The 26,683-nt window shown below is 36.6% G+C and overlaps 1 protein-coding gene across 1 annotated transcript; it reads left to right on the plus strand.

Moving 5' to 3' along the window:
• Nucleotides 1-1,235: 1,235 nt before the first annotated feature.
• Nucleotides 1,236-24,798, plus strand: rnf20 (ring finger protein 20, E3 ubiquitin protein ligase). Its single transcript, XM_051127930.1, has 22 exons — nucleotides 1,236-1,356; nucleotides 2,260-2,444; nucleotides 2,762-2,830; nucleotides 3,278-3,376; nucleotides 3,487-3,634; nucleotides 5,936-6,121; nucleotides 6,237-6,352; nucleotides 6,431-6,577; nucleotides 9,161-9,235; nucleotides 9,632-9,751; nucleotides 13,630-13,809; nucleotides 13,903-14,038; nucleotides 14,116-14,237; nucleotides 14,323-14,479; nucleotides 17,035-17,317; nucleotides 17,424-17,541; nucleotides 17,653-17,802; nucleotides 17,887-18,099; nucleotides 21,743-21,868; nucleotides 21,998-22,138; nucleotides 23,913-24,017; nucleotides 24,099-24,798. The coding sequence occupies exons 2-22, from the start codon at nucleotides 2,283-2,285 to the stop codon at nucleotides 24,273-24,275; spliced, it is 3,030 nt and encodes a 1,009-aa protein (XP_050983887.1). The 5' UTR covers nucleotides 1,236-1,356; nucleotides 2,260-2,282; the 3' UTR covers nucleotides 24,276-24,798.
• The last annotated feature ends 1,885 nt before the right edge of the window (nucleotides 24,799-26,683 follow it).

The raw sequence follows: 26,683 nt of genomic DNA on the forward strand, positions 1-26,683 counted from the left end.
CAACCTTGCAATAATTAAATGTTAAATAAAACAAATATCTTTTATGTATTTAATCCTATTTTATTAACCAGTGTCTTTACTGCTGACCTTCGATGATGCAATTCAACCATACTAATAAGCAAAAATTACTTTAGATAAACTAACATTTGTGCTTCATTTTTTTTTATAGCTGAAGAGTGATCTCCCTCATAAATGTACTTTTCTTTCAGCCTGAGGTGAATTCATTTCACTTTTGGTGTAAAAGGACTTTTATATTAGAATTGTTTCATATTATAAACAAAGAAGCAAGCCCTGCCCAGATATAAAAAGTAACGCAAAAGAAACGTAACGCATTGCTTTCCATAAAAAGTAACTAATTAACGTAATTACTTTTTCAGGGAGTAACGCAAAATTGTAATGCATTACTTTTAAAAGTAACTTTCCTCAACTCTGGTTATGAACACAACTTATACTACACTGCAACTGCAAGCCATATCTCTATATATTTTGTATGCCTCAAAATGTAATCGCTAAAATACCATATAGAGTTAAGTTGTTAAAGACAACTTAAGAGCTAAAAAAAGGAAAGGAAGTTGTTGATTTGTATTGTGCAGTTTTTGCAAGCGCTACACCTGTTGTCAGATGTCATGAGTTGGTTGGAAATAAAAATGGAGAGAATTACACAATTAAAGTTAGAGCAAATTCTTTTTGGTAATGAAAACCTTCCGAAGGAACTTTTTAGAATGTACAATATCATAACAATTATGGGTAAATACCATATTCATAAATGTAAATGGCAAAACAAAAATCCTTCACTAATGGTGTTTAAAACTGAACTGAGGGAATACTTTGCTTCTTTGAAACTTCTGAAAGACTCCAGTGACAACATTTACTCTCTATGTGAAGATGTCTCAAAATATTTGTTATTGTAACTTGTTAAGCTTCCATGTAACTTTATTTTAAGAATATATGACGATTGAGGACAATATATTTATGTGAACAACTTTGACTTGCCTTATGGACTGAAGTGCCTTTGCTTACTTTATTTATTTTACGTTGTTTTTTTTGTTTGTTTTTTTTTAGTAAAATTTGTTCCATTCAAGTATGTTTAACTATGTTCTGCACAGAAGTCTCCTAACGAGAGAGTTTGTAAATTGTGTTTTGTAAATAAGTGTGTTTTAATAAAAAAACAACAACAACAAAAAAAAAACACCTGTTGTCAGTCCTACCGCCGCGGGGTGGCGCTGCAGTTCTGATGACACCATCAGCAGTAGAAGAGAAGCAGCGCTGTGTTTCCGGGAGGAGGCTCGGCCGATGGATGAAGCGCAACAGCTACATCCACAAAACCATTTCAGAATCAATAAAAATCAAAATTAGGTAAGAAAATAACACAAGTGCAAAGCATACATTGTTAGAGCGTTGTTAAATAATGCACAGTAAGTTTTCAGGGTTGAGAGGCGTCGTATTTCGCAATGTTTTCATAGATCAATGTAGTGATCGGGAATACACCGGCTCGCCGCAGTTTGACTATTAATATATTTCCTTACGTTCGCATAACTGTATAATGTATTTATAACGGCTACAAGTGTGTTAATGTGTCCACTAACAATAATATTCTCTAAAATACCCTGGAATGCCATGCTAATACCGTGGTATATGTATACCATTCAGTACCATGGTATTACCATATGATACCATGATCATATGATCAGTATACCATGCTACTAGTACTTCTGTACCAATCTGTTTAGGTTTAGTGAAATGTTTAGTTCTGTTCTATCACTACTACTACAAAACATAATAATGAAAAGTGTTTATTGTTATTAGCACACAAAGAAAAAACGTCAAACTAAAATCTGAAATGTGTAGCTCCTTTTATCAGGCGTATTTAATTGTAAATATTAGGGTTAAACATATTAATAATATTAACTTAGGGGGTTAAAATATTGTTTTTGTTGCTATTGATTACAATAATAACTGAACAACTGTTATATTTGTTATGCAACATGAATAATAATAAAAAAAAACAACATTGATATAATTATTATTATTTTATTAGCTATTATTAACTTAAGGATGTGAGCATTTCTCTAAGGAATTATCCCCTGATTCCAAGATTCTCGTAATTATTAGGGAGTTTACGTTGACTATGTAAAGGCGATTTATTTTAACAAAATTTAGTAACGATACAGATGCACTTTATAATCATTCAGTACTTTTGTGATGATTTATGATTTTGTATTGACTGTGATGGTGTCTGGCTCTCACCCTCTTCCACAGTGAGGTCCTGTCTCTGGTTTGAGATGTCAGGTCAGAAGCGCCCCAGTGATCCCAGCAGCTCTGGCACCCTCGGCGCTCCTCCAGAGAAGAAGAAGGGCGGTGAGGATGGAGAGGGTATGAGCACTGGATCTGGAGGAAGCACTGCTGTAGAAACGGTCATTAAACTGGGAGGAGGGTCAAACCAGGTCAGATGCTTTCTGAGATCTTTATGTGTGATTTGAGCTTTCTGTTGTTTGTGTTGCCCCAATGTTTTTTGTTTGTTTTGATATAATGTCTAACATCTTACATTTTATGTTCAGATATGTTGATTGCACTGCTGATGTCCTGAGCCTGTCTTTGTTAATCGTTTTGTGTGTTTCTGTTGTATGAATGTGTGATATTATGATAAAATGATTTCTAAGTCTTTTCATTTCTGAATTTTGAATCTTAACTATCTTAACTGATTTCTGAATCTGGACCCTTATCATTTGGTTCCCACTGACACTGTGTTTCGCTCTTGCAGGAAGAACAAGATATTAAAGCTCTGCAGATCAAAAACAGGAAACTTGGAGAATCCCTTGACCAAAGACAGGTAGATACACGCCTTTGTATTTATATTTATGTATAATATTATGAAAGTTTGTTTGTTTTTTTTTAAGAGTTGATAATAGGAAAAGTTTTTTTTTGAGCAGCAAATCAGCATGTTGAAAGTGAAAACTGTTGCTTTTTTAATTCTGCTGAAAATTCAGCTTTACAATCACAGGAATTAACTGCATTTTTAAATAAATTCAAGTAGAAAACAGTTATTTTAAATCGTAATAATATTTCATAATATTACTTTTTGCTATATTTTTGGTCAAATAAATGCAGCCTTTCTGAGCGAAAGAGATTTCTACGTTTTTTTTCTCAGAAATCTTATCACCCCCACCGATATATATAATATTTCATTATGCTATTATTGCAATACATGGTGATTTTCCACTAAAAATTGGTACAGGAAACACTGATACAACAGACTGTTGTTGTTGTGTTGCTGTAGGTGATTGAGGATGAACTGAGGGAGAGAGTTGAGAGGTTGGAGACTCGTCAAGCGACAGATGATGCAAGTTTGTTGATTCTAAACAGATACTGGAACCAGGTAAATTTTTTCATTTCGTGTATTCACAATCTATATACATTGATGTTACTTTTCTCTCAAATTTTACCATTTTTAATCCTGATGTTTTTTATCTCACTGTTCTTTTCCAGTTTGATGAAAATGTGCGATTAATCGTGCACCGCTATGACCAGTCAGGCAGTGAGCCTGTGGAAAGCCAACCTCCCGAAGGACGCAGCTTAAAACCTGGAACACCAGAACCAGATGGAGACTCAAACCAGGAGAGAGCAAAAGACAGAGGTACCAAAAACTGTTGTAGTTGGAAATCATTGGATTCTGCAAATCTGTAAGACGCTTCTTACTATTTTGGAGAAAAAAAGCTCAATGTCTCAAAACTAGTGCTGTTAAAATTAGCGGGTTAATGCAGGCAATTAATTTTTCCAGTTTAGCGGCATTAAATATATTTAACGAAGTTAAAAACTGACGAAGTTAACTCGTCAAACGAGTGCGGGAAATGTACTGTGCTTGTAGCGTGTGCGCTTCAATTGCATGCACAAATAAGCTGTAGCCTGTATCATTTCATATCAAAGTGCGAAACAAACTACGTACGTGCATTATCATAGTTATGTCATCAGTGAAGTCATGAAGTTACCAAAAAGACGTTTAAAGCTGCCTTAAAACTGTCCATGCATGTCATATTTCTTATATATGAGTCACATTTCAGAACATGTCTCTGAAATGGTTTTCAAAACTGTCCTGAAGCACCCCAGCACTGTCTCCCTCATCTAACACACCTGGTTCAACTCGTCAGTTCATTAGTAGAGACTTTCAGACGTGGAGTGAGTCAGAAAAGGTAAAGAGAGTTGTGAGAGAATATTACGTGTGTCAAATCTGCATCATGTTCAGCAGCGGCAGCTTTTAAAGCAATAGCAGGCCAATCTAATAACCCAGCTGGTGTGATGTCTATTAATTAAAGAACAAAAGAAAAAATAGGGAATCAATAACTTTTATAGCTTTAAGGATTCATCTATATTTAGTATTTAGTGTTTGATAACTTTCAGTTTCTGTATATTTCCTACTTGCCGAAGGGCACAGGTAGCTAAATATGACATTTATTATAATGGGTTGATGTGTAGATTGTTTTAAGTTCACTTAAATTAGAAATTGTTATTTTTTTTTAAAGTCTAATAAATGTTCAAATTGTTAGCTTTCAATTACATTGTTAGTGTTGCATTCGAGTCCACATAAGTCGAGTCCGAGGCAAGTCCGAGTCCAAGGAAACACTACTGTTTGTCAGTATCTTAACATTGTTTTAACCCAGGGGTGCCCAAACTCGGTCATGGAGGGCCTGTTTAGCTCCAGCCCCAATTAGACACACCTGAACCAGCTAATCAAGCTTTTACTAGGCATACTAGAAACCCTCTGGCAGGTGTGTTGAGGCAAGTTGGAGCTAAACCAAGGACCAGGACCGAGTTTGGGCACCCCTGTTTTTAACATTTACAACTAGAAAAAACGCAATGTCAGTTGAAATGTATGAAAAGCAAACCTCTATTGGATCTTGCCATTTTGATTTTTGATTTCACAACATCTCATAATCTGTGCCCTAATCTGCTTAGCAAACTTAAAGTCATGTAACATAAGTTATGGCTGACTTACGTATTGTGACATATTTCAGAGTAAACAAAGTAGTCAAGTAGTTATTAGGTTTTAGACATTTTAGACACAATATTTACCGTTTTGTTCTGTTTCACCAACGAAAATAGTTTCAAACAAGGATCACAGCAGAAGTATGGCACATTCTCCAAGCAGCACTCGGTGGTGTTTTGCTACTAAATGATTCAGTGTTTTGAACTAATCAGTTTAAATAACTCAATGACTCACTCATTAAGTAACTCACCGCCACCTACTGGTAGTTTAATATGTTTAAAAGTATGCATTTTCCCCCCAACATTTCTTAATTATTTAATCTGACCGGGAACAGCCCTATAGTATTTATTGATAAATTTTAATAATTTGACGTGAAAGGTGATGCATACATTTCAAAAGTTAAAAAAATAGGCCTTTAAAAGGGAAATAAAAATATGCAGATTTAAGTATGTAAAAGCTGATAGAACAATAATGAAAATATTGCTTCAGAATAAATTGTTTACACCACCAAAAATCTCAGTGATGTGGTAATGCGGATATTTTGTGTGGAATATCATCTGCTGATATGAAAAGTTTGCTGTATATCGTAGTAATAAATATAATCTATGACAGCGATGAAAATTTACAATTTACTTTTTACATTAAGCACATTTAATATTACATATATGTATGTAATATAATGTGCATTTCCATTACATGTTTAGGTCTGAAATTTCATATACGGTGGTATTAAAAAGGTCTTAAAAAGTGTTACATTTTACTCGTTCATATCTGCAGAAACCCTGTTTTAGAAACTGCAGATACCCAGTAAAGTCTCACAGTGTTTGAATGCTTTAATAAATTCAGGATTTATTCTTTGTCTCAGATCTCTCAGGTCTTTTTGGTCTCGGTATGGGTTTAATCTGGCCTCTAACCCAGATAGAAATATGTTCATTGTTGTCATGTTTCATACAGGTCAACAGGGGGAGGGAGCAAGCTCTTTTCTGGCCATGTTGGCCAGCAGCAGCAGTGAGGAGATAGACGCAGATCTGCAGGAGCGATTGGAGTCCAGCTGCAAGCAGGCCAAACGTGTGGTAGAAATCTACGACAACCTGAAGAACACAGTAGACCAGCTAAAGAAAGATACAGAGTCTGGAACAGGTGAGACAAACGCTACTCAAGTGGGTCAATCCATCAAATAAACTAAAAAACAAAACATGTTTTAGATTTCAGTTCATTTAGCATTTAATATGTATGTTCTTGTAACTTCGTTCAGATGGCAGCCTCTGGGATGTCGCTGTCAGCCTCAACACCCTCCTGACCAATGAGAACGAACGCCTCCGCCAGCTGACCGACAGCCTCCAGCAGAAGCATAGTCACATGACCAGCGAGGTTGGTGGTTGATTTGTTGACATGTTTATCTGGTAACCTTGTCGTTATTGAGTGCTCACAATGTATGCGTGTGTTTAGTCTCGATCGCTGGGCCGTGCGGCTAATCGTGCTGATAACAGAATCAGTGAGCTGCAAAGTCTCATTGAGGAGCTGCAGTGGGACATGGAGAAAATCAGACGAAGAGAGAATCGTCTCAACGCGCACCTTGTAGAAGTGCTGGAAAGGGTAAGCGGTTTTTGCCTTACGAAGTCAATGTAAAATTATAATATACCCTTTTTAGCATCTTTAAGTGAGTGTTATAGGAGTAGTTCATCCAAAAATGAAAATTACCCCATAATATACTCACCCTCAAGTCATCCTAGGTATATACAGGCATGTTTTAATTACAGATTAGTTATAAATTATCGCCTATATCGCTGTCTATTTAAAAAAAAAAGTATTGCAAAATGATGGCATTTCCATTAACCAGTGTTATGCGACTAAACATTATTTTTTCGTGGCAACGGGTTTTGGTGTGATTCGACTTTTGATTTTGATTTTATATTTGATCATATTTAATCAAACGAGGCATATGCTTGTATCTTTACATAATTGGACTGTTGAGAGCCTCTTCTGAAACGTGCGCGGCATGGCTGGTATAAACATAAGCTAGAGTGGCTACGACCAGATTTGGTGCAGCGACGTGAGCAATGTAAATTTTCTTTATAATGGCAGTAAATGGGTGTTGAGATTTTGAAGCCCAAAAAACATTGTCCATTCATCATAAAAGATACTCCACATGCTTCCAGGGGGTTAATTCAGGCCTTCTGAAGTGAATTGATGCATTTATATAAGAAAAATATTAATATTTAAAACTTTATCAAGTGTAATCTCAAGCTTCTGCTAACTGTCATACGTGTGTTTTCTTAGAAATGCACCGATTGCAATTTTCTTGGCCGATTTTTTTTTTGTAAGCATGACCTGCCGATAGCAATTTTTGCTGATTCCGATTTTCTTTCTAAAAAGTATAATTGAAAAAAATATAAAAATATATTGTTTTTCCCAATGGCAAAAAATTTACATCATAAAAAAATAACCATTAAAATTCCCCCCGATCTGGACGAAATTACAGATATTCTCTAAAAAATGCATTTACACTGCAAAATTTCAAATGCATAAATAATTTTATAAAATTCATGTTTTAAAGGAGAAGTCCACTTCCAGAACAAAGGTTGACATATAATGTACTCACCCCCTTGTCATCCAAGATGTTCATGTCTTTCTTTCTTCAGTCATAAAGGAAAACATTTCAGCATTTTTCTCCATATAATGGACTGACATGGTGCCCCGATTTTGAACTTCCAAAGTGCAGTTTAAATGCGCCTTTAAACGATCCCAAATGCAGATGTAAACAATCCCAGGCGAGGAAGAAGGGTCTTATCTAGCGTAACGATATATTGTTTTCCTTTTAAAAATACAGTTTAAATACTTCTTAATCTCAAACGCTCGTCTTGCCTTTCTCTCTGTGTATTCTGGCTCAAGACAGTTATGTTGAAAAACTCCAATCGTATTTTCTCTCTCAACTTTAAAAATCATTTCAAAATCATCCTACATCACTGCAGAAGTACGGACACAGTCTTTGCAAAGTGAACATGCAAAGATCATCAAGCAACCTTAACAAAAATGGTAAAACAACGATATAGGATGATTTTGAAGTTGAGGGAGAACATGAGATGGGAGTTTTTCGACAAACCCTAACTGTCATGAACCGGAACAAAAACAGCCCAGGCAGAGTAAGACAAGACGAGCGTTTGGCATTAAAAAGTACATAAATTGTATTATTTTTCTTACAATAACCAATCGTTTCGCTAGATAAGACCCTTCTTTCTAAAACTGCCTTTTGGAAGCTCACAATTGGGGCACCATATCAGTCCATTATATGGAGAAAAATCCTGAGAGGTTTTCCCCAAAAACATAATTTCTTTACGACTGAAGAAACAATAATATGAACGTCTTGGATGACAAGGGGGTAAGTACATTATATGTGAATCTTTGTTTTGGACTTCGCCTTTAAATATTTTTTAAACTTGCAAATAAGAAATGTGAAAAATGCAATTATACTGTTAAATATGAAACCAAACCACCAGTAGGTGGTGGCAAAAGACTGTTTCAATGAGTGAGTCAGTTATTTAGTCTTTATGAATGGGTTTCTGAATCATTCAAAAACATGGATTCATTAACAAAACACCGCTGTGTTGCTCGGAGACATGCAACAGTTCTGCTGTGCTCAATTGTTTTGATTTCTGCACGAGTCTCTCTCACATACTCATTTTAAGCCGTGCAAGCTTCATCTGTCACAACATAAATACATTATTAGTCGGCGTAAGTGTGACGTCAAAACGGATCAGCTCCACATCGGCAGACTGACCGGCCGGTCACCTGTCTGGATCGATCATATGTAAAACCTGCTAATTCCAAACCCTGGCTGATTGATCGGTGCGTCTCTAGTGTTCACGAGAGAGTGGCGTTGCAGTGGATGATTATGGATAATAGTCAGTAATAGTGAATGTCTGTTATGGGTAATGCAGGCTTTCTTTAGTAACTGGTAATTTATTGTCAGTTACCATTATTGTAGGTTACTGCAATAATAGCAAATGACAGTGGATTAAAAAAAAGCCACTGCCATATATCAAGATGCTCTTGAGGATGAACTTGTATTCTGCTTTATGTTGACTCTGACAGACATTTGTAATAGTAAACTTGAGATGTAGTATTTTTTATTGTTTTACAATGTGGCAGAACTTTTGCCTCCTCTTCTATCATAACCAGGTGAACAGTAAAGGTTATAAGGTGTATGGTGAAGCAAGCAGTGTATGTGGAACCATCACAATCAACAAAAGAAAGGTAAATGACCAGTCATATTAAAATTTTGTGTCAATATTTGCACTTGGTGTCAATGAATCTTGAAGGAATGAAACATGAAGCAAGCAGCTATTTGCACACTATAGAATCTTTCAGTTGAACACTTTTTGTCTTTTCTGTCTCCTTTGATTAATTTAGTGCATCCTTCTTGAACAAAAGTGTTAATTTCTGTCAATAAATAAATTAGTATCTTTAACCCACATGTATGAATGGTAATGTTAGTGTGTTTAATATTTGCTAGCCTGCTTACACATATATTGGTAAAGCCTTGGTAAAATGATTCTGTTACAGAATATTTTTTATTTGTCATATAAAGGTACCTGAACACTTAACATTGAATCATAATAAACCATTAAATCATTTTTCGTCTCTTGTTAGTTTGAGGAGATGAACAGTGAGTTGGAGGAGAACAGGGAGCTGGCGGAGAATCGGCTTAGTGAGCTCCAGAAACTCCAGCAGGACCTGCAGACAGTTTACCAGGAGAACAATAACATGAAGGTAAAGCCCATGAGACCACATACACCATTAGATCCATCTTATGTTTATTGTGAGCATTGCTTCATGTTCAGGCAATACCAGATTAAATCTGATATTTAGAGGCAGTGAACTGTTCAGCTCTTTGGAGTGGAAAATTACAAACCCCACACACTCATATCTTGTCCTTGAAAGAAAGCTCCTTATCAGTTTAACCTTGAAAACGCAGATACTCTGGAACAGAGTAAAACACTCCTTTAATATGAGTGGAATTTACTGCCACTTTCCTAAATGAAAAAATAATGATGGGTCATTCTGTGTCAAATCAACAAAATGTTGAAGTTTCCTGGCTCAAATTTTGCTAATGATTTTGCTATTTTTTTTTCTGAAGAAATGGACATGTATAGTCATGGGCGACATTTGACTCTTGAGTCAGGGGGGCCAAGAAAAAAAATGGGTAAAAAAAAAAAGCGAAAGAAAAAATATTTTTCGGATAAGCATCAAAACAATGCCCTACTGTATTGCCACGCACGAAAGCAATACAGTGCAGTCAAGAATAACTTTAGAATTTTACCGTCCATTACTGGCAATAAAATTGATATGTCCTGGTACAGCTCTGCATTTCAGGCCGAGCCCAACGGGCCTCGACATTTTAATGCCCCTATAGGGCCGGGCTTCGGGCCAATTTTCACATCATAATTCTGAAGCGTGCAGGGCTTCGGGCCTGTTTTAGGCTTCTCCCTATTTTTAGCCTATATTTTAGACGTCCACCAATTACGGTGATGAAAAAAAAAAATCCTGTGTTGGCGGAAACAATTGCTTTCACTTTCGAGACCGGCTCGGATGGCGTTTTGTCTCTGATAGCAGCAGCGATAGCAATAGGCTAAAGCTTGCCGCAAAGCACCGGCGAAAGTTATTACCATGAATGTGTCGGGTTGAAATAGAAAGGAGATTTTTGCATTATTTATTAATAAACTAGTGTTTTCTGAGTCAGTGTCGCAAGGATGAAGTTGCCGATCCTGACTCGCCACCTCTTTGGATGCGCCTTTAAAGAGAAATGCATCTTTACAGATTACATAATGAAAGAGTTTTTGTTTTCGATTTGCTTTATTTCATTAAGTTAGAATTTAAAGCTTTCTATAGATACATTTGTCATGTCTGTGAGGTATGTATTCGCTGAGTTTCGGTTCATTTTTGTGAAGCGCTCCTTTTGAGACGACAGAAAGTGAATCATGTTTGTTTTCTTTCTTTTATAGAAGCACCGTTAGCAACGTTTTGTTGATATTGTGAGTGCACACAAATAAAAGTAGAACATTTACAGTTCTGAATGATGTATTACTCTTACCTTCATCAGCAAATATGACGGAATATTTTAAATTGTTTCCACTGAAAAAAATTGCAAGTGATCGTGCTGGCGCCTCCATGTCCTGCAAAGCGGCTTTAGCTTCCACTCTCCGCACAAACGATTGGAGATGTGCCTAATGGGAGACATCTAGGTTTAACATTGTGATGATATGAGAAGGCAAAAAATTATCAAACAGACTATAATCAGTCTTCTGCTGGCCGCTTTGTCATTACTTTAAAAAAAAAAACTTATTAAAAAAAAAAAAAAGCTTCAAAAAGTTTTTTCTAAATTAACTTGATAAAAACAAAATATAATCACTTTGCCACTGCATGCAAAACTAAACTATTTTAATAGCTGAAATAGTAGTTTAAGCTGTTTTGGGAGATGGGGGAAAAAAGACGGGCTAGGGCCGAGAATAGTTTGCCAAATCTTCAATTGCTTTTGCTTTCGTTTGAGGGTATTTAGCACCGTCTAGTACCTCCGTACAGCCAGGCATGGGCATGGCTAACCGCTCCAATAGCAGTGTGGCTGACAATGGGGATGACTAACCATCCTTCTCCCCCCCTAATGTTGCCCATGTGTACAGTGATGAAAGCCAAAATATTAAATTTCATGGATGAATATTCACTGAGTAATCCACTATTTTGTAGAGGTAGTAAAATGGCAGTTTTCACCTGAAATTCTGAGTCAAGTTACAAGGAGGTAAAAATGACTTCAGAAAGATGGCAGCATCATGTTATTTTTACACAGAGATTGGTAGATCTGTTAGTAAAAACTGTTGACTTTAGCAATCTTTGTTGCATTATGTGCCAGTGGTGATTGTTCAAAAATGGGAAAACAGCACTTCATGTCTGTAACTCAAGAAGTATTTAAGATATCTTAATGCCCTTTAGATATTGGGGAAACAAACTTTCCTTTTGGCATCTTCATTTTAAAGGCCCTGTATAGTTTAGTCCCAGAGATGTTGTAATTTCAATACGGCTCAAGCAGTAAATCATTAAAATGTACACATTTTCAGTGGTCAGAAACCAAATGTGTGCCCGTTTGCAAAAATATGATACTTCTTTCTTTTAAAGAGGAATGTTTGAAGAACAAATAATGTTGAAACTAGAAATGTATCTTGTTTCCTTCTGTCAAAACAGCTGCATTGAACGTACCAGTCTGAGTGCTATAAATATTCTACAGATATCACTATATGATTTTAGATTCTAGCTCTTAATAAACATTCCTTTTGAAATCTTTATTTTCAAGGCCTTACATCATTCAGTCTCAGAGATATGGGGATCTCAATGAGGCTTCATGTCGAGATTATTGAATATTATCCATTTTCAGTAGTCGAAAACCAAATGTTTGTCACTTTGTATACAGCTGATACTTATTTTATTTAAAGCAGAATGACTGAAGAATATGTAAAGTTGAAACTAGGAATGCGTCTTGTTTCCCTCTATCAAAATGATTGGAGCTGAACCACATAGGGCCTTAAAAATGAAGATGCCAAAAGGAAAGTTTAAGACCCAATATCTAAAGAGTAATAAGATTTCTTTAATACTTCTTGAGTTACAGGCATGCAAACTTTGGAGGAAAAATTTCCCCGTTTTTGAATGGTCACTATTGGCACACAGTGCAACAAAGATAGCTAAAGTAAGCAGATTTTACTAATAGACCTACCAATCTCTGTGTAAAAATAACATTATGATGCTTTCATCACTATATATGTCTATCTCCAGGAAAAATATTAGCAAAATCAAAAATTAAAGTTGGAGAAATTGCTTTGAGACAGAATGACTTTCATAGAATATTAATAACAAAGCATTATTAAAAAATAAATCAAAACAGTTCGAATGAATGAATGGCAGTTGAATGAACAAGAATGCAGTAATGTTAAAAAATACTATAAAATGGTGTGGTAGCAGTAATAAAATAATGACATGGCCTATATCACAGGTTTCTGTGTTCTGTTTTTCTGAGCATTCTTGGATTATAACTTTAAGGCCACCAAAACATATAAACTGTTTAAAAGTTAATGTTTCGGGTCAGTAAATGTTAAAGATTTGAATGCTTTTATTCAGCAAGGATGCATTAAATGTAGACATTTATAATGTTTATAATGTTAAGATTTCTATTTCAAATTCAGATTTTCTATTCTTCAGATAATCCTGAAAACAGGATCGTGGTTTCCACACAAAATAATAAAGCAGCACAGCTGTTTTAAACATTAATAATAATAATGTTATTTGAGCCGCAAATCAGCATATTCAAATGCTTTCTGAAGGACCATGTGACACTGAAGACTAAAATAATGATGCTGAAAAATTCAGCTTTATGTCACAAAACTGCATAATTTAACAAATGCAAAACTGTTATTTTAAAATGTAATATTATTTCACAATATCACTGTTTTTACTGTATTTTTGCTCATATTAACGCATCTGTAAGAGACTTCTTTGTGAAAAAAAAAAAATACTGACCTCAAATATTTTGAATCGTAGTGCACTTTACATAAATAATGGAATTAGAATCTTTCAAATTTACTAACAAGCATTGTCATCTCTGTCAGGTGGAGCTTTTGTCCAGGGCTGAGGAGGTGGCCAGAGACAGCGCTGAGTATCGCTGTCTGCAGTCTCAGTTCTCTGTGCTCTATAATGAATCACTGGTGCTGAAATCTCAGCTGGACGAGACCAAAGCGCGACTCAACACGACCAGGACCGCCCGGCTGCGGCAGCTGGACCACATGGAGGTACATGGAATGATAATGTCAATGAACAGTGAATTAAATCACGTGAGTATCATTATAGTAAGTGTCAAATGATAATTTATGTGTTTATTTCAGAATGACGAGGTGTCCTTGCAGCGTAAGGTCCGTACTGAAGTGATTCAGTTGGAAGACACGTTAGCACAGGTGCGCAAGGAGTACGAGATGCTCAGGATCGAATTTGAGCAGACATTAGCTGCTAATGAACAAGCAGGTAATTTTCCTCTGCTCTCTTTATAATGGTGTTAGTCTCTTTTTAGCTTTTGAAATGCCTCTTTGGTTCTTTCTCAGGCCCAATAAACCGTGAGATGAGACATTTGATCAGTACACTGCAGACTCATAACCAGCAGCTGAAGGGAGAGGTGGTTAAATATAAACTCAGACTGAGAGAGTCTCAGCAAGAGCTCAACCAGGTTAGAGCACAAACTTACAGACTCTAAAATATGTTGTTAAACACAACAAACAATAAGGGGTTGCTGAAATTTCTGTCTCTCACAGCTCCGTGCTGCCAAAGGTAATGCTGCTATCCAATCACAGTCCAGTACAGAGATGGATGTGAAGGAAGAGACCGCCTCCCCACATACACCTGCCCCGACGGGTGACGTTACTGTGAAGTCAGAGCCAGAGAGCGGATCCGCCACACCCAGCACCACTGGTACTCAGTTGTTTTTCTTTGCCTAATGGCATTTGCTAAGGTATTACTGTGGCTTAGGGATGTGAACAAACTGCAGGGTATTAAACTTATGTGCGTATTCCATCCTCCACCATGTGTGTTACAGATGTGAGCAATTTATATGTTTAAAATACGTAATATGTTTTGACAACAGTGAGAGTGTTGCCTGTAAAAACTTAGTGGAAAGTGATTTTTCTTTTGTTAAACTCTTAGGGTTCCCACAGGTCCTTGAAATCCTTGAAAGTTTGTGAATCTGAAAAAAAAAAATTTCAAGACCCTGGAAAGTTTTTGAAAATAACCATGCATAAATACAGGTCATTGAAAGTTCTTGAATAAGAAGTTTTCTGGAAAAAGTTCCATATTCTCTCCGGTCCACTAATGTGTTATTTCGCCAACACTTTGTGGCCTATGCATACCAACTTTCTGGATTTCTGTTAGTTACGCGCATTAACGCGTTAAGTGTTTCCTGCATGAGGTACTTTGTGTTGTACATTGATGCTCACAAGTGCACAAAACTACTACGTTGATTACTCAACGTTTCACAGACACACCGTAAAACATTGCTAAAATAGGCTGAAATCGTTGAAACGTGATGTATCTTACAAGGTAACACGACGTATCCTTGTTCTCACTTGAAATGTGTCCCCACATTAAAGGAACACTCCACTTTCTTTTGAAAATAGGCTCTTTTGGCATCTCGCTCAAAAACAACCAAAGAGTATTTTTCCTCTTTAAAACTTGACACTTGTGTAGTTGCATCATGTACAAAGATGGACGAAAAATGAAAAGTTGCAGTTTTCTAGGTCGATATGGCTAGGAGCTATACTCTCATTTGGGCGTAATAATCAAGGAACTTTGCTGCCGTACCATGGGTGCAGCAGTCGCAATGATATTATGCAGCTGTCAACTCTGTCGTCTGCAACTCTGCATCTACACAAACTTAGTATCGGTCACTTTCAGGCTCTGCATAATATCATTGCAAGTTTTTAACCCTGGTAGGTTCTTCAATAAAGCCTTCAGAGTCATGTTTCAGATTTTTTCAGTTGATTTTTATTTTCTATGAAGATGCACTCTTTAACAAAATCACTCTAATCATTATCAAGACATCTTGAGAAAATTCCTGCATTTTTCATATTGCAAAAGACAGCAAAAAGTAAAAACAAAAAATATATATGTATATATTTTCCCATATGGTGCAACATTAATGACGTGCTATATTGTTTTACATTATAGAGTTGTTATTAGGGGCCAAGCACCGAAGGTGCAATGGCACCTATTGTATCTGTTGATGTCCCTATTATTATTATTATTCTTCTTCCGCTCTGGGAGTCTATGGCAGCACATAAACCGCTTACGGGAAAATTATTAAATTTGGCACATTGATAGAGGATAGTATCAACATTAACCGTTAACATTAACATAAACTGTCTAGCGCCACCACTTGTTCAAAGTTTCACTTATGTTTATGCTAATAACTTTTGAACCATAAGGTCTAAAAGGAAAACGTGTGAACGAATTCTACGAAGAGCACGCAAAAATGAATATGAGGCTGTATTTCTGCAACAGTTTGGCATATTGAGACCAAACTTGGTGCGTGTTATAACAAGCATGACCTAAGGCTACCTGCACAGTTTCTGCACATTGCCACCTATTGGTCAGGAAATTTAAAAAATGGTTATTTTTCCTTATAACTTTTGAATGATTTGGCTAAAAATCACAAAATTGATCTCTTTAGATTTGGAAGAGCGAAAGAGTCGAACCATACCCAGTATTCCCATGTCAGCGATTTTGGGTGCAAAGCTTTGACATATTTATATCAAACTTTGTATGTGCCTTTGTCACCTCACACTGACCACACCACATGAATTTGGTAATAGCACCACCTATTGGTCAAGAGTGATAAGCCATTCATTAATAGTGAAATTTCCAAAAATGCTAATAACTTTTGCATATTGTAATGAAACTGGTCTCAAAATATTCCTTGGGTCATGCCAACAACATACCTACTAATTATGCCATACTTGGCCAAACAACTTGTCCGCCATTTTGATTTATTTTGAAAACCTACTTTTTCAAACTCCTCCAAGACCGTTGGTCTGATTTTCACCAAAACTGATTCAGATCATATTCAGACTGTGCTGACACAAAGTTACGGATTTTGTGTTAATGGACAAAATGCAACAAATTTGTGCCATGATGCCAAAATGTGGCTTTATCTTTGCAAAGTTTTTACATTGACAGCAAACTTTGTGTGACCTTGTCACCTCACATTGAACACACACATCGATATAACAGTGCTATCTATTAGTCAAAAGTGGTAACCCATTAAATCATAATACCAGTGGTTGTTTTTATGATTTTTCACCCATTTTGACTAAAATCATCTTAAAATGGCTTCAATTAGTCATTGCTTCAGTTGCTCTGATGCTTGCTGCCTTGCTTGCCTAGTGCTTGTCCCCGTAATCGCAGCTTGAAGCTATATTTGTTGGATTTATCTTTTTCTTTTGTTTTAAAAATGTACATATTTTCCTTTTCAGGTGTAACAGTAAAGACTGAACCGGGTACAGACACAGAGACTGTAGTGAAAGAGGAGGATAAAGAGAAAGAAAAAGAAAAGGAAAAGGAGAAAGAGAAGGAACAGAGAGAAAGAGAGAGAGTGACTCGTGGGAGTACTGGAGGCGTAGTGGTGAAAGAAGAGCGGGAGAAAGCCAGCACCAGCAGCAGCCAATCAGAAGACCTAGCAGCTGAACGCTGCGCTATGATTGGAGGACCCAAACGCAAAGAGATGGAGCAGCTGAAAATAGTGCGGGTGGATCTCAAGTAAGTCATTCTGATTAAAATGATGATTATAATGGTGAAAATGACTGTGGGAAGTGCTAATCATGATAACAAGGAAGCTGATGGTAATGAAATGATTATGATACAGGAAAGCCCAAGAGTCCCAGAGGGAGATGAAGCTGTTGTTGGATATGTACCGCTCGGCACCCAAAGAACAGAGAGATAAAGTGCAACTTATGGCTGCGGAGAAGAAAGCAAAATCAGAGGTAGAAACCATATAGAGCTCAATTTGCAAACTAAATGGAAAATCAGATCAATTGAAGAAATGTTCAACAGGTTAATCATTTATTAAAGTAATAATGTATGTGTTTGTGCAGGCCGAGGAGCTCCGTCAGCGGGTGCGAGAACTGGAGGAGAGAGAGCGGAGGGAAGGAAAGAAGATGGCCGACGAAGAGGCCCTGAGAAAGATCCGCTCTGTGGAAGAGCAGATCGATATCCTCAATAAGAAACTCTCTCTTGCTAAGCAGGTAGAGCTGTGATATACTGAGTAATGAATGGCAAACATTCTGCTGGAGAATTCAATTGAAATTCTCAATTGGTCTCTCTCTCAGGAGGAAGATGCTTTGCTGAGTGAAATGGATGTTACTGGCCAGGCGTTTGAGGACATGCAGGAGCAGAACATTCGTCTGATGCAGCAGCTCAGAGAAAAAGACGATGCCAACTTCAAACTGATGAGTGAACGCATCAAATCTAACCAGATCCATAAACTCCTCAAGGAAGAGAAAGAGGAGCTAGCCGACCAGTTGCTCACACTTAAAACACAGGTGGGTGCAGTGTGCATTTTGACAGCAAATTTTGATTTAGGCTTAGTCATATTTTAGTCATCTGATTTGTTTTAGTTTTAGTCGACTAAATCTACAGTAGATACACGTCCGATATTCTCTCAACTGTTTACGTTCACTTAAGACGTAACCAAGTGTGTTTACATGAATACTTGTCAAAACAGACAATTCAACATCATTTTGTGTGTATTTCTCCATTCATGAGATGTGAAAGAGTACTCCGGCACTGTATAAGAGGTGCTGCTTCGATGTATGCGCTCAGAAAACCGGACCGAATTGAGTTTTCTTGCGTTGTCAAATTTATCCATATGCTCTTTTCTTACTCCCAGAAATTGACATTTTTAAACGTTACATGAGATGTGCAGCATTTATGGTAGCTTGTGTCCCGCCATATAGATCAACAGGCTATGATGGACTTCAAATGTCTAACCTCTAACCACACAGCAGATTCGTTCTGAATGAATCTTTTGCCAAATCGTCCCTCCGTAACATTTTCATCTTTTTAAAATTTGTTAACGAAAATGTCAATAGATTTTCGTCATAGTTTTTGTCATTCAAAACGAGTTTTATTTAATCATAGTCTCATTTCGAAAATTGACAAATTATTCATCAACAAAATTAACACTGGTCGTGTGGGCTTGGAGTTTTGTGCTGTTGGTGTCTTTTAGATGGATTTGTTAGCAGTTTGCACCTACATCACGTTTTGGTTGTTACCCAGATGTGTGGCTATTGTGGCGATATTCAGATGTAAACAGCCACATTGATTGCTTGGTTAATGTACTACTGAAGACGTTGTTCTATTAATTTATGCTGTCTAAACCACAGAAGAAACGTGTGGAAGCTGCTAAATCATGTAGAAAAAGACTTAGCAGGAAAGGGCGTTATATTTTGACAAACTAAAGTTAAAGGAGAAGTCCACTTCCAGAGCAAAAATTTACAGATAGTGAGATCCAAGATGTTCATGTCTTTTTTCTTCAGTCATAAAGAAATTGTTTTTTGAGTTAAACATTTCAGGATTTTTCTCCATATAATGGACTGATATGGTGCCCCAATTTTGAACTTCCAAAATGCAGTTTAAATACGGCTTTAAACGATCCCAAATGCGGTTGTAAACGATCTCAGCCGAGGAAGCAGGACCTTATCTAGCGAAACAACCAGTTACTTTAAAAAAAAAAAAACTTTTTGAAATTGAATTCAAAATTGAAATACTTTTTAATTTTAAATGCTTGTCTTGCCTTTCTCTCCCTGAACTCTGTGTATTCTGGCTGAAGACAGTTAGGGTATGTCGAAAAACTCCAATTGTATTTTCTCCCTCAACTTCATTTCAATCATTTGAAAATCATCCTACATCGCTGCAGAAGTACCGACCCAGTCTTTGCAAAGTGAACATGCAAAGAAGATCAAACACCCTTAACAAAAAGGTAAAACAGTGATATAGGACGATTTTGAACATGAAGAACATGAGATGGGAGTTTTTTGACATACTCTAACTGTCATGAACTGGAAAAAAAACAGTTCAGGCAAACAAGACGAGCGTTTAACATTGAAAACTACATAAATTGTATTATTTTTATGAAATAATTGATCATTTTGCTAGATAAGACCCTTCTTCCTCTGCTGGGATCATTTACAACCACATTTGGGATCGTTTGAAGCCGCATTTAAACTGCATTTTGGAAGTTCAAAATCAGGGCACCATACCAGTCCATTACATAAAGAAAAATCCTGAAATGTTTCCCTTAAAAAACATAATTTATTTATGGCTGAAGAAAGAAAGACATGAACATCTTGGATGACAAGGGGGTGAGAAATTTGGTTCTGGAAGTGGACTTCTCCTTTAATACAGGGCTCAACGCAAAGCAGCCATAATGTTTCCTTGGTTACTGCTGTACAGAAAACTGCACTATGTTTATTAACACTGCTTTATAATGCATTACAGATGCTAGATAAAAACACCATGTAAACTTTCCTAAAAACAGACAGTTTCTTTCAGAGATACATTTATATAAACTCCTACCCCCAATTCATTATTTAGGCATTTCTTCCAGTACAGTATTTTCTCCTTTTTATGTCCGTCTTTAGCGTATCTGGCCTCTGTTAACAGCCTTTTACGGACAAGTAATAACATAATATTTTCACACAAATTACATTTTGGAACATGAATGCAGTGCAGTGAATGTATGAATCACACCGGGCCATAGGGCAGTCCATATCATCGAGCCCTGTAATAGGTGGTAAATATCCGTATGATCTTGCCTCCTTTGTTGCGGCCTGGTGACCCGACAATTGAATTCTTCCTTCCATTTCTTATTCCGACATAGTGAATTACTTTTTTTGTTTTTCTTTTTTTCCCCGCCAAACCCATACACGAGTTCCATTAGGTTCAGTGGCATTGTTTACGTTCAGTGCTGCCGCAATGGCTGAATTCTGGATTGATGATGTAACGTGAAAACACCATGAATTCTTGAGTGAATTATTTGGATTACGGTGGTTTGTGGGTTGTTTTGGGAAGGTTTCTGGTGTGTATACTGCAACTATGAAGTGCTTTTTTAACCTTTAAAATGGTAATTTTTTTCTAACCTTACTAAATGTATAGTAATTTAGTTTGCCTTTAATTGCCTTTTATGTCTAACACATACAATTAATAAATTAATAAATTACCTTATACTAAGACACTATAGGGATCTTACCAATCCAATAAACTCAGAGTCCATCTTTATGCAGCAGAAGTGGCACAGATGCTGCATCAGAAGTAGGGTTGCAAAAAAGTGGAAAATCTCCAGTAAATTTCTGAAACATTCCAGAAATTTTGGAAACTTTCCAGGATTTTTTGGAATCTTCCAGGGATTTTTGGAAAGTTTCGGGAAATTTACCGGAAATGTTCCACCCCTTTGCAACCCTAATGTGAAGTGAAATTTACACAGACTGTTTAATGCAGCTCAGAGATGGCATGTCTACAGTAACAGTAACAAATGTTATGAAACTAGTAAATAAAAATAAAAAGTGTAAATATAAAAATAAATATATATAAACATGAAATGATGAAATAATGTAATAATACTTTTACATATGAAACAGAAAACATTTGGGGGGGACCCAAAAATCTGCATATAATTTATATTCTTTAAAACTTCAGAGTTCCCATGGTTAGACTGAGAAATGGCAGATAATCAATAACATTGATTTCCAGGCTTGGACATAGTCTGGACATTTCTATTGCAAATATACATTTCTGAAAGGTATTTTTTGTGAATTACCCCTCATGAGTGTAATCTTATAAGATTAATCTTTATAAGAAACCATGAATAGCTAGAAATGTCTTCATTCAAAAAGTCTGGCAACTCTGAAACTTGCATAAAATTACAATTTCCTCAGTATAGTTTCCACCAGCATGTTGTCATTTGTAAGTCACTTTGCTTAAAAGCTGAGCTAATGGAATAAATATCAATGTCTGATTTACATCCACGATTTTTTTTTTTTTTTTTTCTTGTATGACTCGGCAAGTCCAAATTCATTAACGTGAAAGTTACTAACACAGCAAAAGACTGAAATCCTACACATATGCTTTAGTGCACATTTGCAACTGAACAGAACATAAGATGTGATTTTTCTGTCTTTCTCTTAGGTGGACGCTCAGCTGCAGGTGGTTCGGAAGCTAGAGGAGAAAGAGCGCCTCCTGCAGGGCACCATCAGCGCTGCGGAGAGGGAGCTGGGGCTCCGCACACAGGCTTTAGAAATGAACAAACGCAAGGTACAACCACATAGAGTTGCAGATGAACTCACATACATGCAGTTTGTATACTTGCAACATCATAAATACTAGGTGGGAGAACATAGCAAATAGAAACATCTCTTAAACCTCTCTGTCTGTATGTTTTAGGCACAGGAGTCTGTGCTGCTTTCAGAGGAGGTGCGCACTCAGCTGGAGGGGGTGCAGCAGAGGTTGAGTGCGGTCAGAGAGGAGGTGATTGAGAACAGCATTTCTCGAGAAAAGGAGTCTTTTAATGCCCGACGTGCACAGGTGCGTACATGAACTTCGCAAAATAACAAGCAGTCACATTTTTGGTTTTAAAGGTATAGTTCACCCCAAAATGAAAATTGTCATTAATTACTCACCCTCATATCGTTCTAAACCTGTAAGACCTTCATTTATCTTCAGAACACAAATTGATGAAATCCGAGAGCTTTCTGACCCTGCATAGACAGCAACACAACTGACACGTTCAAGGCCAAGAAAGGTAGTTCATGTGACATCAGTGGTTCAGTCATAATTTTAGGGTCAGAAAGCTCTCAGATTTTATCCAAAATATCTTAATTTGTGTTCTGAAGATGAACAAAGGTCTTACAGGTTTGGAACAACATGAGAGTGAGTCATTACTGACAGAATTTTTGGGTGAACTATCCCTTTAATAGAGAACACTACTTCCAGAACAACAATTCACATTGAAATTATGGTTTTTGAGGAAAACATTTCAGGATTTTTCTCCATATAATGGACTTCATTGATGCCCTGATTTTAAACTTCCAAAATGTAGTTTAAATGCAGCTGCAAAGGGCTCTAAACGATCCCAGCCGAGGAAGAAGGGTCTTATCTACGAAACTGTCATTTTTTTTGGAAAATAAAAATTTGTATACTTTTTAAGCACAAAAGCTTGTGTAACACATTCACGTACTATTGAATCACGCCGAAAGGTCATGGAACGTAGGTGGAACGTAGGTGGAACTACAGACCCAGTGTTTACAAAGCGAACGCGCTAAGACTAAGAAAGTGCAGGTAAGTCAAACGCTGTTTACAAACAAAAAGGAACAATGTGTCGGATGATTCTGAAGTTGTAGGAGAAAATAACATGGTGTTTTTCGACATACTCTAACTTTTTGAGCCGGAGTACACAGACAATGAACTTGTGATGATTCGAAGATGTGATTTGTAGTAGTGATGGGAAGTTCGGATCATTTTACCGACTCAGATCTTTGAGTCTTGTTCAGCAAAATGAATGAATCTTTTTTCAAGTCATTTCGTTCATTTTAGCAAAATCAGCATCACCTGACAGCCCCATAAGATGAACGAACAACTCGAAAAACCCGAAGACTCGAAACAGGTGAACTAATTCCAGTACAGAACCTAATAGGATGTTGCGCATGCGCAACTGAACGAATCACTCCCCAAGACGACTCGTTCTTCTTCAAGAACGACCCGTGGACGCGCATCCCAGAGCCTGTGCTACACGAGCTTTTGTGCTTAAAAAGTATACAAATTTTTATTTTCTAAAACAATTACCGGTCGTTTCGCTAGATAAGACCCTTCTTCCATGGCTGGGATCATTTAGAGCCCTTTGAAGCTGCATTTAAACTACATTTTGGAAGTTCAAATTCGGGGCACCAATGAAGTCCATTATATGCAGAAAAATCCTGAAATGTTTCCTTCAAAAACCATAATTTCTTTAAGACTGAAGACACAAAGACATGAACATCTTGGATGACAAGGGCGTGAGTAAATTATTTGTAAATTGTTGTTCTGGAAGTGGACTTCTCCTTTAAGGCGTAATATGAGACCTCTTCACCTGACAAATGGCTATTGAAAGCAAAAATGCTACAAAATATATCATATTTTTTAAGAAAAGTGATGTGCTAGAGCAAATTAGGTACTATTTCCTTAAAATCAGCACCCTAAAATTAATGAAGCAAATATTGGATTTAATTCTGTCAGTAGAAAGTGATTTACTTTGTGAATAGGGGGTAAAAATGGCTATTTTGTGTACATTTTGTTTAACCTCATGTTTCTTTTACCTTATTAGGAGGACATATCCAAACTGCGCAGGAAGATAGAGAAGGCCAAGAAACCTGCGGAGAACATTCGAAATGGAGATGAGATCCTGAATGAAGAAATAAATGATTACAAGGTCATTTATGTTGTCTATTTGCATGGGTGTTTAGAAATAGTTTTGAGTTCATGTTCTTAAAGGATTTTTTTTGTTTTACAGGCCCGGTTGACATGTCCATGCTGCAATTCACGCGTAAAGGACGCTGTTTTGACAAAGTGCTTCCATGTTTTCTGTTTCGAGTGCGTGAAGACACGCTACGACACGCGTCAGAGAAAGTGCCCGAAGTGCAACGCCGCATTTGGTGCCAACGATTTCCATCGTATCTACATTGGATGAGACTCGTTGTGATTCACGGTATCTGCATCTGTTTGGTCCAGTTGCTCAACACTGGGTGGAGCTTGTCCTGTAATGTTGGGTGAACATCAAGAGTTTTACATTCCACTTGTTTTTCTTTACAAAGACATCCAAAATGTTCAGTAGATGTTCCGGCGTCCGTTTAGCAGAACTAACCTGGTCACATTCCACAGGTCTGTCCTAGCCAACATTTCTCACAAAAGCTGCTGTTTCTTGCTTCCAGGAGTGTCCTGAATGTTCACTGACATCTTTTAATACTGCCTCGACCAGATCTCCCATTCCACTTCAACTTTACATTTACAACCCAGAGCCAATGTGAACCCATCAATTTAAGTGAGACCTGTCTTTGAAAACAAGCTGCCTAGTCGACTAGGCAATAGTTCATTTGCGTTCAGTTTGCTGAACGGCTGGTATTGTAATTTTTGTACTGTCTACTTTTTTTTGACTGCCTGTAGTGATGGTTGTGCAACTGCTTCTTTGAAATTAAAATATTGAAATGTATTGACATCATTTTTATTGAAGTTGTCACTAATATGTGATTTAGCTGATGCTAAAAAAGCAACTTGTATAGTTTTACGAGTTCCCTAATTCGTATGAATTTGTACGAATGACCTACCCCTAACACCTCCCCCAAACCTAAAATATGTACAAATTGGTTGTGAGATAGCTTGTGTAGTTCAATATTCTGGATTTATGTTAGATTAAAAACTTAATACACTTAAACACATTAATACGTGTGCTGAGTAATGTTAACAAACTTGGGTTTAGTTGCATGTAATTATGCATAGTTTACTGTTATTATTACCAGTGCAGGGTGTAATGCATTACCAAATACACTGGTAATTCAATTTAATTACTTTTCCCTTGGGATTACTTAATTTTCCTGGAATTTAATTAGTTACATCTGATGTAATTGCATTAAATACAGTATATACTATAGAACAATTCTATATAAAACAATACTGAATTTAAATTTAACATCTAAGTTAAAATGTGTTTTTAGTGTAACCTTGTTCCTTTAAATATAATGATTAATGCAACTTTCTATTGTTTATTTAAAAGAATTAAGAGCAGTTCAAATGGTCCAGGCTGATGTAGGATTTAGTAAGTAATAAATAATGCCATACTTTTCAAAGAGAGTAATGAATACAGTAATTGTTTAAGATGTAATTAGCAGCTAATAATTAATTTATTTTAGAGTAATTTACCCGACACTATTATAGTAAATACATGTAACAGTGACACTGTAAAATAGTGTTACCTCATTTTTAAATATGTGACTCTGGACCACAAAACCAGTCTTAAGTAGCATGGGTATATTTGTAGCAATAGCCAAAAATACGTTGTATAGGTCAAAATTATCGATTTTTCTTTTATGGCAAAAATCATTAGGATATTAATTATCATGTTTCATGAAGATATTTTGTAAATTTCCCACAGTAAATATATCAAAACATAATTGTTGATTAGTAATATGTACTGCTAAGAACGTCATTTGGACAAATTTAAAGGCGATATTCTCAATACTTTGATTTTTTTGCACCCTCATATTCCAGATTTTAAAATAGTTGTATCCCAAATATTGTCCTGTCACGTCCTAACAAACCATCAATGGAAAGCTTGTTAATTCAGCTTTTGATGTATAAATCTCAATTAAAAAATAAATAAATAAATAAATCCGCTGAATGAAAAATAAAAAAGGTTATATCTCACAATTTTGACTTTCTCTGGATTGCGTGATACAAACTCACAATTCTGACTTTATTTTCCTCAGAACTGTGAGATATAAAGTCACAATTCTCACTTTTTTCTCAGAATGGCGTGATATAAACACAATTACGAGAAATAGAGTCAACACTGCAAGATATTTAATGCACAATTCTTACTTTTCTAGCAAATGCGAGTTTTTATCTTGCAATTCTGACTTTTTTTTTCTCGTAATTCTGACTTTTTTCCCCCTCAAAATTGTGAGATATAAACTCCCTTCACAAGGAGGGTAAGCCACAAACATTCATTGCCAAAGAAGCTGGCTGTTCACAGAGTGCTGTATCCAAGCATGTTAACAGAAGGTTGAGTGGAAGAAAAAAGTATGGAAGAAAAAGATGCACAACCAACCGAGAGAACCGCAGCCTTGAGAGGCTTGTCAAGCAAAATCGATTCAAGAATTTGGGTGAACTTCACAAGGAATGGACTGAGGCTGGGGTCAAGGCATCAAGAGCCACCACACACAGACGTGTCAAGGAATTTGGTTACAGTTCTCGTATTCCTCTTGTTAAGCCACTCCTGAACCACAAACAACATCAGAAGCGTCCAAAGTCCTCTTTTCAGATGAGAGCAAGTTTTGTATTTCATTTGGAAACCAAGGTCCTAGAGTCTGGAGGAAGGGTGGA

This window comes from Labeo rohita, chromosome 14, assembly GCF_022985175.1.
Source record: "Labeo rohita strain BAU-BD-2019 chromosome 14, IGBB_LRoh.1.0, whole genome shotgun sequence".
Taxonomy (NCBI): Eukaryota; Metazoa; Chordata; class Actinopteri; order Cypriniformes; family Cyprinidae; genus Labeo; species Labeo rohita.

Bases quoted from the DNA above. Each gene is read 5' to 3' on its own strand.
- rnf20 (XM_051127930.1), top strand. From the start codon at position 2,283: ATGTCAGGTCAGAAGCGCCCCAGTGATCCCAGCAGCTCTGGCACCCTC. The intron at 17,318-17,423 runs GTAAGTCATTCT...ATTATGATACAG, and splicing joins ATAGTGCGGGTGGATCTCAA to GAAAGCCCAAGAGTCCCAGA. The intron at 21,869-21,997 runs GTACAACCACAT...TGTATGTTTTAG, and splicing joins TAGAAATGAACAAACGCAAG to GCACAGGAGTCTGTGCTGCT.